General features: G+C 38.5%; 3 protein-coding genes across 3 annotated transcripts; 1 reads left to right on the top strand and 2 right to left on the bottom strand.

Moving 5' to 3' along the window:
* On the top strand, nucleotides 31–1,523 carry LOC104785301 (protein PLANT CADMIUM RESISTANCE 10). Its single transcript, XM_010510484.2, has 4 exons — nucleotides 31–144; nucleotides 292–534; nucleotides 908–1,134; nucleotides 1,216–1,523. The coding sequence occupies exons 2-4, from the start codon at nucleotides 348–350 to the stop codon at nucleotides 1,378–1,380; spliced, it is 579 nt and encodes a 192-aa protein (XP_010508786.1). The 5' UTR covers nucleotides 31–144; nucleotides 292–347; the 3' UTR covers nucleotides 1,381–1,523.
* On the bottom strand, nucleotides 1,541–4,469 carry LOC104785302 (ethylene response sensor 1). Its single transcript, XM_010510486.2, has 6 exons — nucleotides 4,196–4,469; nucleotides 3,037–3,970; nucleotides 2,568–2,936; nucleotides 2,220–2,486; nucleotides 2,012–2,139; nucleotides 1,541–1,928 (listed from the first exon to the last, which is right to left on the bottom strand). Exons 2-6 carry the CDS (start codon nucleotides 3,937–3,939, stop codon nucleotides 1,757–1,759), a joined length of 1,839 nt encoding a protein of 612 aa, XP_010508788.1. The 5' UTR covers nucleotides 3,940–3,970; nucleotides 4,196–4,469; the 3' UTR covers nucleotides 1,541–1,756.
* Nucleotides 4,678–7,608, bottom strand: LOC104785300 (bZIP transcription factor 17). The gene is made up of 2 exons (XM_010510483.2): nucleotides 5,677–7,608; nucleotides 4,678–5,339 (listed from the first exon to the last, which is right to left on the bottom strand). The coding sequence occupies exons 1-2, from the start codon at nucleotides 7,424–7,426 to the stop codon at nucleotides 4,906–4,908; spliced, it is 2,184 nt and encodes a 727-aa protein (XP_010508785.1). The 5' UTR covers nucleotides 7,427–7,608; the 3' UTR covers nucleotides 4,678–4,905.

The raw sequence follows: 11,416 nt of genomic DNA, 5'->3' as shown, positions 1-11,416 counted from the left end.
GATATTTTTTTCAGATTATTAATTAATTGGTGGCCTCTGGTCAATTCACTCCATCTCTCTAGAAATAAAAAGTAAGCTCTTTTTTTCGCAAATCTGAGTTCTCTTCCTCGTCATGCGAATCCAGTCTCTCTTCGTCGAGCTCAGGTAAGACCTCTTGTTCCGCTTTCGCTGATTCCTGCTGTTCTCCTTTCCGATCATCTTTGTCTCTCTGCTTCTTTGCGCTAATCGTTTCAAAAACTATTCGAGAGTGTTAATTTTGTTACATATATCTTTCTTGGTGTCTAATTTTAGGCTTTGAGTTAGTTCTTGAAATTGGATTCAAGAGAGTGACAACTTTCAGAATTAGGATGAAAGAGACGGGCCATTACGTGCCACCACCTTATGTTCCATTAAGACAGTCAGATTCTGATGCTGAGTCTGAAGTAAAGACCACTATTTCAAATCTGGAAATTGCTGTTTCTGAAAGCTCAAAAGATGATGATCCGAGACAATGGTCATCTGGTATATGCGCCTGCTTCGACGATATGCAGAGCTGTATGCTACTCTCTGTCTTCCAAACCCTTCATTTTACTTGAGGAACCAATTTTTTTAAAGGTGCCTCTTTGAATTGACCTGTCAGATATGCCTGCCTATGTGTTTGTGGCTCTAGTTAATAGTTCTTGCTGAGGTCTTTTTGGTTAGAACTTAGAAGCATAACCATTTGCATTTCTTGAATAGGTTGGGAAAGAAACTTTAGTTTAGGTGTTGAAGGTTTGGTGCCACTATTTATTTCCTTGAGCTTCCTTGTGCTACTTACTTCCCTTGGACATGATTATGTTTTCTTTTTTTTGGTGAAGATCATCATCATCTAGACAACTGTTTTGAGAGCAACATTAGAACTTACTACGGTTTGTCTTTGGATGCACAGGTTGTATAGGTTTGTTCTGTCCATGTTATATCTTTGGCAAAAACGCAGAGTTTTTGGGGTCTGGAACATTTGCAGGACCCTGCTTAACTCATTGCATTTCATGGGCTTTGGTCAACACCATTTGCTGCTTTGCAACAAATGGTTTGTTACTCGGTCTGCCAGGATGCTTTGTATCATGTTATGCTTGCGGATACCGCAGGTCATTAAGAACCAAGTATAATTTACAGGTACGAATTACTCAAATGGACATATATGGTTCTATTTGGTCTGTGCGGCGTTTCTGACTGATGTAATAATCTTTGATGCAGGAGGCTCCATGTGGGGATTTTGTAACACACTTCTTCTGTCACTTGTGTGCCATTTGCCAAGAATACAGAGAGATTCAAGAACGTAGAAGCGGCTCATATCCTCCCGACATGAAGATGGCTATCACTGATGCCCCCTTGGCTCAAACCATGGAATCAGCTAACTGATCACTTTTGTCCCCTTGAGTTTTCAATTTCTATTGTAGAAGACATTTTTCTTGACATCGACTTTTTGCTATGTATTTGAGAAGTGTGATGGGTAAAGTAACTTTGAGTTGTAAGTTTATCATAGACTTTATATATTTCATCAATAGTGTTCCGAAACGTATTCTCTAAAATAATGTTCAATAAAATCTTCTGGAAAGATGAGGTACCTCTCCCCGTATATAGTATTTTTATTTTACATATTCCATCCAACAAAATCCAATAAGTTAGATCAGACCGTCCGGTCGTGTATTTTCTTCTCTCTTGCTCCTGTGTAATTAAAAAGTCTCTAGTCTCTCTCCTCGATACAAGTCACAAGATGTCCTTCCAACGTAATGTATCACCAGTTCCACGGTCTGGTTTGTGATTTAGCTGCAAGATGTAGCGCCATTGAACCACTGCTACTGGTTGGACCTTTGCAGATACCGAGTCTGATGATGAAGGAAGCTGTGCAGCCTTTCTCTAGGCCTTCGCTTTCTATCCACATGTATCCTCCCATTAGCCCCACGAACCTAACCAGATACACCCATCAACAAAAACTTAGCTATTTGTGATACCATATGCTTAATAACTTATATATACTTTGGGTTGTTACCGTTTGCAGAGAGCTAGCCCGAGTCCTCCACCGGAATGGTTCCTCTGAGTTCCAGTCCGAGGCTGTACAAATTTTGTGAAGAGCAAAGGAATGTCTTGCGTGTGAATTCCACACCCTGTGTCCTTCACCTGCACCAAGATTGTTACATTTAGGACACATTAAGAAGCTTAAGTTTCTTGTTTTTAATAATATGCAGATTAGGACTAACCTGCACGCATAGGTAGAAGTGACTGTCACTGAGAACTGGAAAGAATTCTGGAGATGGTAGTTCTTGTAAGGACTCAGGTTTCATGATAGAGGCTATTATGGAGATGTAGCCTTCCTTGGTGAATTTCACAGCATTGCCCATGATGTTGAGAATAGTTTGCAATAGACGTTTCTCATCACCAATAGCATAAGTTGGTAAGTCTGCAGATAGAATCAGATTCGTTGATAGTTTCTTCACCGATGCGATTGGCTTTATTAGAGAGATGACCTGCAGATTCCAAGTTCCCATGTTATTTTTATTTAAGACATATAAATGCACTTCACTGGTCAATATGGGGGATATAGTTACCTCTTCAAAGATCGCTTGGAGACTGAATGGTTCATTTTCCAAGAGTAAACTCCCATCTTCCAACCTTGAAAGATCCAGGACGTCGCTGATGAGTGTAGCCACAAGATTGCTGCTTTTCAGTATCGTCTCGATCATAACTCTCTGTTCTGGAGACAGCTCAGTTTCAAGGAGGAGAGAGGACAGAGAGATGATGGCATGCATTGGTGTCCTCATCTCGTGGTTCATGACAGCTAGGAAATCATTTCGAGCATGTACTGCCATCTCTGCCTCTTGACGAGCCTTGTCTAAAGCAAAATTCTGCTCCATAAGCTGGTCTCGAGCGTGCATGGATTCCTCCAAAATTGCAGCGTGTGAGAGAGCCACAGCCACCTGAATGAAGTGAGAGTCAGGGGACAAAACCAAAAAAAAATAAAGGCTAGTAATGCAACTTGGCACACAACCGAACATATGTACAGGTGAAGAGATGGACCTGATCCGCAACATTTTCTACGAGTTCTAACTCATGGTCTCTCCATTTCCTAGCACCATCAGTTGGGAGAATCAGGACCATGATAGCGTAACCTTTGCCAGAGAGATCCGACCAATCACCGCCTTGGAAATTTGAGAGATGTAAAAGAGGTACACGGACAGAAACAACCTCGGGAGGAGAATATCTCCCAACAGGAGGCCCAATCTTAGCCAAAGGACAAGTATGAGGTATATGCATCGCTTGAGCGCTATTGAAGAGTTCATTAATAATAGGCAGATTTATAGGGACACTGCTTCCAACTTGTATTTTGTGGCTCAAAGTATGAGAAAGCTGCAAATAAAGACCACTCTGAGAAGGCATCCACAAGGCACATTCCTCGAGGCAAAGAGTTTTACCAAGCTCAACGAGAGTGGTTCTAAGAATAGTATGTCTATCAAGCGTTCTTCTAATCCCATGAGTAAGCATCCTAACATGCCTACCAGTCTCCTCTTGCGTTAGTATAAGACCCATTTCTCTGTCTAGCTCATCAGCTTTCTTCTTGAGAAACAGTTCCCGGTTCTTGACACTGAGAAGATCAGGAATAATATGAACCAACATCAACGCGGTTGCACAGGACACAACAGCGCAGGAGACTTTAGCAATAGTCATGACAATAGCAACAGCTTTGGAGTGCATGAAGAACATCCAAAGGTTGATGAAATGTGTAGCTCCACAGAGAATGATGAAGGCTCCAAACTGCATGAGCACCCATTTGTAAGGGAAGAAAGCAGACTTCTGGACGAAGTATATAAGCTCGAGTGGGATAGAGAAGTATGCAAGAGCGATCAAGGCATCGGAGATGTATTGGTACTTCACTAACAGAGAATCTTGATTCACATTCGTCTCAAAACAATCACATTCCATTTTTGTTGCAGCTTTGACCTCTGTTGTTGACCTGGTCAACCAACAATTACATATTCACAGAAAGAAAAAATTGAAGATATCATCAGCTCAAGTTACGTTTATGGACTGACTAGATTTGGACTAGAGTTACAGGAATGAAATCGATCTAGAAATTTATAAATCTACCAAAATGAATTTGATTCCGATCAGATGAAAACGTTACTAAAGCAAAAGCAGTGAAATCAATCTTCCTAAATAGATAGATCCGATCATGTACCTGGAAGAGGAAGATTCATAGCGGCGGAGCTGTTGGTGGTGGTGGTGGTGTGAGCCTCATAGCTTTTGGGCAAACGAATGATAAAAAATAGTTATAGTATAAAAAGATAGAAAGTTCAAGTTCGTCGTCTCCAACGGATCCGAGCGTTATGAAGAGAGAACTTGATGGAACGAAGCGTACAGTGATAAAGAAAGAAGAAGGAACCAATGAGCTAAAGCTTTTTTTATGTTTTGCAATGGGGGAAGTTCACGTGTTCATAGGCCTACTTGTTACATTTTAAAAGATATATGATCACTTCTTTTTTTTCTTCTGACAAATAATAAAGTAATTGAAAAGTGAGTTCAGGTTCATGAACCTGAACTAATCCAAATCTCTCTCCGTCAAACTCAGGTAAAGAGGCACTTTTGTCTCGGTAAAGTTTTCAGCTAATGGAGTTTGTACACACCAACTTTTGCAATGTAATTGTGAAGTTTGATCTGTAATGCAAAACTTTCTAAGGTTATATAAGTTTATAAAAGGTAACAAAAAAAAAAGTTACAGCATTCGGATTCTACATCTGGAAACAAACAAAAAAAACGGACAACGGGTAAATAGCTATGGATATTACTTTGATGATACCAAAGAGCAGGGTGTTTATTCTTTTACATACAAAAAGCCTAAGAAGAGAGAAGACCTGCTGAAATATGTTTCAATCCTCTCAAAAAGTCTTTTTAAGTGGTCACAAGATGAGGAGCTCCTGATCGAGGTAGGACACACGAGTATGTTACATACTTTGCACTGTCTAGAAGCACGACGACAAAAACTCGGGACAGTGATTTTGGTCCCCCAATCATTCCTTCTATATCTCCATCACCACCTTCTCTTGGATCAACAAGCACAGATACTACCATCGACGAGGCTGGCTTGATTTCTTTGCTACTGCTGTTTCTTTGGTGTTCTTTGGTGAGGTTAAAATCTGATCCTGGGAGTGGAATGGGAAGACCGCGAAGGATCCTTCTGTTCTTTCTCTTGTGTGTGTCTGTGGTGTTTTTACCGTGTTCAGCAGAGACGTTGGTTGCTGGAGTTGCAGGAATGATGGCTCCAGAGGTTGAGGAGACATCAAACTGAAACACTTCAGTGCACATCCCTGAACTAAACATGGGCCCTACAATATAGTCATTTAACAGAAAGGAAGATGTTGTTAAATAGTGAACCAAGTATCAGTAAGACTTCAAGCTACTATTGTGCCTCCAGTTTCTGCAGAAAAGGGCGAAGAGAAATAAACACTAGATCTACTCTTTTCAATCTATATGAGTAACAATGTCACATGTTCCTAGTTAATATCTAATCTAGATTGTGTGATGCATCTACTCATGACCATATATTGCTAAAGATTCAGCCTCATTAAAGTGTTCTTGTGTCAAAAGTCAAGATATAGTAAGGACTAGTATACATAATCAAGTCAAGGGAACAGGAAGTAACATGAGAAACCCGTGATTTACCTGCAACACCTTCACGAAACCATTGCTGCATTTCACCGTTGGCTGCTATAGTTTTGAATTGGTCTTTCAGAGTATCAGCAGATCCAGAGGATAGAGCTTTCTGTTTTTCAGCCTTGGATCTATAGAGATGCTTAGCCATTTCCTCAGTCCTTCCCACGTCAGGTAAAGGCAGTGCAGGGGAATAATCTTTCGGAATCACCAAATCAGCGTTCCTCTCATTTGATTCAGAAGCCTTTCTCGAAGCCACGGCTTTCTCACTCGCCAATATAGAATTAATAATCAAATTCCCATCTATCTTCACAAGCTTGTCATTCCTCGGAACAAAGAGTGATGCAACTAGAGGCTCACTACCATTCCCAGGAGGTACAGAGCTATCTGTTGCAGATATATTTTTCCTTGTTCCTTGATCAGAATCTCTCCCGCAATGTATCCCGTTGTTACTATTAGAAACCCCAGTACCAGCACCACTACGAGATGCATCCAAAACTCTATCCCTATGCTGACTGTAAACCTGATCAGTAATATAATTAGACCTATAGTTCCCATAAAAAGCACCACTAATTCCTCCATAATTAACGTTCACAATTGGAGCCAATGCACCAAACAAAAATAGACAAAACAGAAGCCCCAAAAAACTAATACTGGCGACCTTCTTGGTCTTAGCTTCACTCTTCTTACTCTCCGACTTCTTTGCCTTGGATGTTCCAAGAGGATTCTGTGGTTTCAACCTAGGAATGGGAATCAAAGGCACTTGAGACCCTTGTTGCTTAACCATATAAGGCGGACAAGGCATCCATGGATAAGGCATTGGAGCCATAGGTGGATACATTCCCATCGGAGGTGGTGGATGATGCGGCGGACACATTCCATTCCCACCCAATTGCTGCCTTAAAGTAGCATTCTCAGCCATGAAATAAGATATCTTCCCATTCAAATCCGTTATAGTAGAATGCATATTCCTAACCTTCTCTTCAAGCTCCTCAACGTAATGCTTCTTCCTCTGTCTCGAAAGCTGTGCGCTTTCACGGTTTCTCATGAGTCTAGCTTTCTTCTTCTCATCTTCTTCTCCGGTTACAGCACTTGCGTCTGCATCCTCACCTGATCTCCTATACTTACTGTTCCTAGACTCATCACTCAAATCCTCTTCGATCTCTTTCTTCCTCTTGGTAATAGACGACGTCGTAGTAGTAGCCACCACAGCTTCTTCCACCTTAACCTTCTGGTCGACGACAACGTTACCTGATTTAGGCGACGATTCATTCGTAGCTTCGGAGACATCAGAACCGCAATTACCCGAGCCTTGAGAGGACAACGGAGTCGGTAGATCTAAGGTACGGTCAGCACCGGAGCATCGATCATCAGAATCATCCCTAGGCGATTCACGGTTACAGCAACCGGAAATTGTAACGGCATCATCTTTCGGGAGAAGAGAATCGCCGGAGATTCCAGAAGCTTCGGACTCCGGGGTGAAATCACCGAAGTGTTCTTCTTGGGTAGAGGTATTGATAGGGATGAGAAACGACTCGTTCTCAGCGGGGAAGTAGAGATCGTCCATACCGTCGAAAGTGAGCTCGAATTCACCATCGGGGAAACCCAGATCGGACATGAGTTCACCAATCGGAGTCTGATCGGAGCCGAAATGATCATCGAACGGAGGGATCGAGATGGAATCAAAATCGGAAGGAGGTGGGTGGGTGGAATTAGGGTCCGGAGCAGGTGGTGGAGGCTGCTCTGTGATTGGTTCCGCCATTTTGTTTAATCTGAGTTTTTAGGGTTACGAATTGAGGAGATGATGAAGAAGGAGAGAGAGAGGGGTTATGGAGTGATGCGGGAGAAAGACGACGAGGGGTTTAAAGACAAAGAGAGAGAGGAAGAGAGGAAGAAGGAAGGTGTGGTTGCTTCCGTCTTCTTCGTCTACGGCGCGTGGTCGTTAAACATACATGATACACTAGTGATGTGATGATGGGGAACCTAAAAGTAAAATCCAAATCTCTTTCCTTTATTAATTAATAAAGAACAAATCTATAAATAAATAAATTACAGAGATTCATTTTGAATAACTTTAGTACTAACTGTACCTAAATAACTTGTATGATGTGCTTTTGTTATGTTTCCTAATTTTGATTCTTCTTTTTTAATTATTTTTTAAAAAATTATAGTAGTAAGTCTCTAATCCAGAAATAATATCAGATGATTGACTAAAAATAGTTGATTTGACTGGTGAAATAAATTAAATAAAAATCAGATTTTATTTTATTTATTGTTTTTATATAGTATATTTATTTTCTTTATTTTTTAGTTTAAAGTTTATTGTTTTTTTTTTTTGTCAAACTGTTTAAAGTTTATTGTATGAAGTCAATTTATACAATAAGTTTAAACTTTATATAGTCAAGTCTATAAAGTTTTAGAATTTATTGCGCATACTAATTATCATACAGTATTAAGTATTTTTGTAATTCTTAATTTACATGTTTTGCTATTTGTTAGTTGTTGTTTTTTTTGACTTTTGTATAATCATTTCATTAACTCAACAACATTAGATTAGAGTGCATACAAAAATTCAAATTATAGATTGATTGAAAGACGACGACAGAGGAGCTCTGAATTCCTACCCACACATGCATATTATGTCGACCATTGTCTATTTGTCTTTGTTCTTTCATTTGGTTTGGCACTTGAGGTGGGTGCTACCAAACCATGTGCACGACGTTCTAGTTTTATAGTATTACCTTAATTTAGTAGTGAATACTTGTGGGAGTTGACTTTTAGGAGATCGTGACTTTATTATGTATCCAATCCAATTTTTAGGAGTCTAGAATATATGTAGGTCCTTTGTACATTATCTGGTTTTTTTTAGTCTAGAATATTCTTGCCTAATTATTTTATTTTAGAATATTATGTAAAGGCAGAAAGATAGATACATATGTTTTTGTTTACAAAATCTCAATGGTACTCTCTTTACCTTCATCGGTTTATAAATTTACTAACAAATTCTTTTTTTGGTCGGCAATTTACTAACAAATTTTATACTCGTAAATAAATCCTTTTTTTTTGGATAAGTTGTGGATATAAAATAAATGGCGAGTGTGAAACAAAGCACGAGAGGAAGAGAGTGGGAGGGAGGGATTTGGTAATCCACATGTTAAAAGCACGTTGACTGCGTTTGTGTTAGTTTTGGAGTGAAGGAAGGGTTTTCGTTATTTGTCGTCTCTCTCTCTCTCGAAACTTCTCTCTTCTGATAAAAAAAAAAGCCCAAAAAATAATAATAATGCTATGTAGGCTATGTAGGCTATCTTATCGCTTCACTTTCCAACTGTGTGTCGTTTTTGAGTCTCTTTCCCGTCACGCATGTCTCCTCTCCCCCCTCTGCATCACTCATCATTTTCTTCGAGCTAAAATCTTATAACACCATTTTTATCGAAACAATTTCTCAAAACTCCCTCAATGGTAAAAGGACAATATTATCCTTAATGAAAATTGTTTTAGGTTAAATATAATTAAATCAGTAATTGTTCAACGAAAAACACAGTAGCTCAGTGGTTGCGAGCTCCATGTGCATGTGCGCGCGCCTAGAGTTTGAATCCCACTATGCAGGGTACAACTGGTACAACTAGGGTGCAACTAGTACAACTAGAGGATATATGGTACAACTATGCGAGGTACAACTGGTAGAACTAGAAGTCGGGTATGTACGACTAGAATGTTCAATATTCTTTAAAAATTGTTAGAGGGGTAGTTTCGTCCTTTCATTAAAAAAAGAGGTAGTGAGAATAAGTGGGGGTAATGCAGAAATGAATTTCTGGTATAGAGGCACAAGAGATGAATTCTCCATTTTCTTCGAGCTCTCACCTCATAGCCTCACACACACACTATTAGCTCGACTATTGTAAACATTTTTTTTATTATAAGGTAAGAAACAATTCATTTGATGCATTGCTTTTTCTTTCTTGCATCTCCGTTGCATAATTTTGGTGAGTGTCGTAACATAAATTTAATTATAAAATCTTAATATTATCTTACAATATTAATAGATATATTTTTAATTATATGTTAATTAAGAGTTCTCTTTATCATGTATAATGGAGATGGTCTTACTAATCTTATAGTATAACGCCATCATAAAAATCATACAATATATAGTAAGGTCATGTTTTGGTCTGGTTTATTAATTCTCTATGAGCAACCGATTTCTTAGTATCGAGATTTGCCACTACATATGTAGCCGGAGTTCTCAGTTTAAAACTTATATTTAACTTATGTATCAGTTTAAGACTTTTTATGTTAAAGAATATAATTTGTGAACTTTAATTTTTTTTTTCACTTCGATTATCTACACGTTAGTTTGAATTTTTGGATTGCATGCAAAAATGCAATCACGGATCGTTAGTTATAAATAAACATGGGGATTTGCGTTCAGGTTCAAACAATGAGTTGGATAGATAGCCGCTTGGAAGCTAGCTACAAGGTATTATCAATTCTAGCTAACCACATATTTAGACGTATACGTCTTTTGGATTCTTTATAAGTCACATTTTTCACAAGGTAGATTCACCAAAATCACGAAAATACTACATTAGGACACCGCCAAAATTAGGAAGGAGACAAATCATTTTCACAAGATTGGAGGACCGCAAGAATCATGTAAGACAAGAAAGAAAGAAAAACAAAAAAAACCATATGATATGATCTCACACTTTTCTCGAGAGGTGCTTGCAAATAAAGAGAGAGAGAGATAGCTGGTGTGGGAGCACAATGCAATCTAAACCCTTCGAGAATGTCTATAACAAAGCATCAGAGGAATAACAGTGTTCTATAACATCCTCTACATATCGCCATTAGGCATTAACCCTGACCAAGTTCCATATGTCTTCGAACCTTCGAAATAACAAGCATCAAATAATTGTATGCGTACATATTTCAAAACTTTTAGAACATAAAATAAATATGTCACGGTCACCATTAACACTAATTTCAGCTCTTAGTAGAGTAACCAAGTTGCGTACACTGTTTGGAAGAGACGGTGATGTTCTATCGAGATGTTCATAACTTCTCATTCTCTCTATTAGACGAGGCATATCTGATGATGTACAAGCCTTCTCAGCCAAACATAGGGTAATTAGTCGACTAACCAAGATATTTACAAGCCTTCTCTTTTGTATATCCTCCCCATTTTTTATTTTATTTTTCTGTACGGCTCTTTAACTTTTTCAATTATAATTTTTCACCCAAAAGTTTTTCATAATTCTCTCAAAGAACACGAAGGTATTGAAAATTTCATAAATGTGACCACAAATTTCTATAAAATCCATTTTGTGATTTTTAAACAAAATTGAGTATGAAATTAACAATAAATGTAGATAAAAGGTAAAATTATTATTATTTAAAAAACAAGACAAGGTGAATCATCAGATCAATTTTACATAATATATATGAAATTAGGGTAATTTTGAGTAGTAACCAAAATATGAGCTTCAACGGTGAGGAGAGAATGAGAAATTGGCTTTTTTCTTGTAATTTTTAGTAAAAAAGCTTTGACTCTCTTCTTATTTTCTTCAAAAAGTTTCTATTTTTTACACACAATTTCTATTTGTTTCCTCTAGCTCTGATTCAGAGGTCTCTGTGTCGTCTCTGCTTAAATTTCCTAGTCTTCTTTTTTATCTTCGTAGTTGTGTCTGTGGAGAGTTCAGACGCAAATCGAAACACCTTGAGAAGCTACTGGGCGTAGACGAATCAGAAGGGT

This window comes from Camelina sativa, chromosome 5 (genome assembly GCF_000633955.1).
Source record: "Camelina sativa cultivar DH55 chromosome 5, Cs, whole genome shotgun sequence".
Classification (NCBI taxonomy): Eukaryota; Viridiplantae; Streptophyta; class Magnoliopsida; order Brassicales; family Brassicaceae; genus Camelina; species Camelina sativa.
This window is presented reverse-complemented; position numbering and strand designations above follow the sequence as displayed.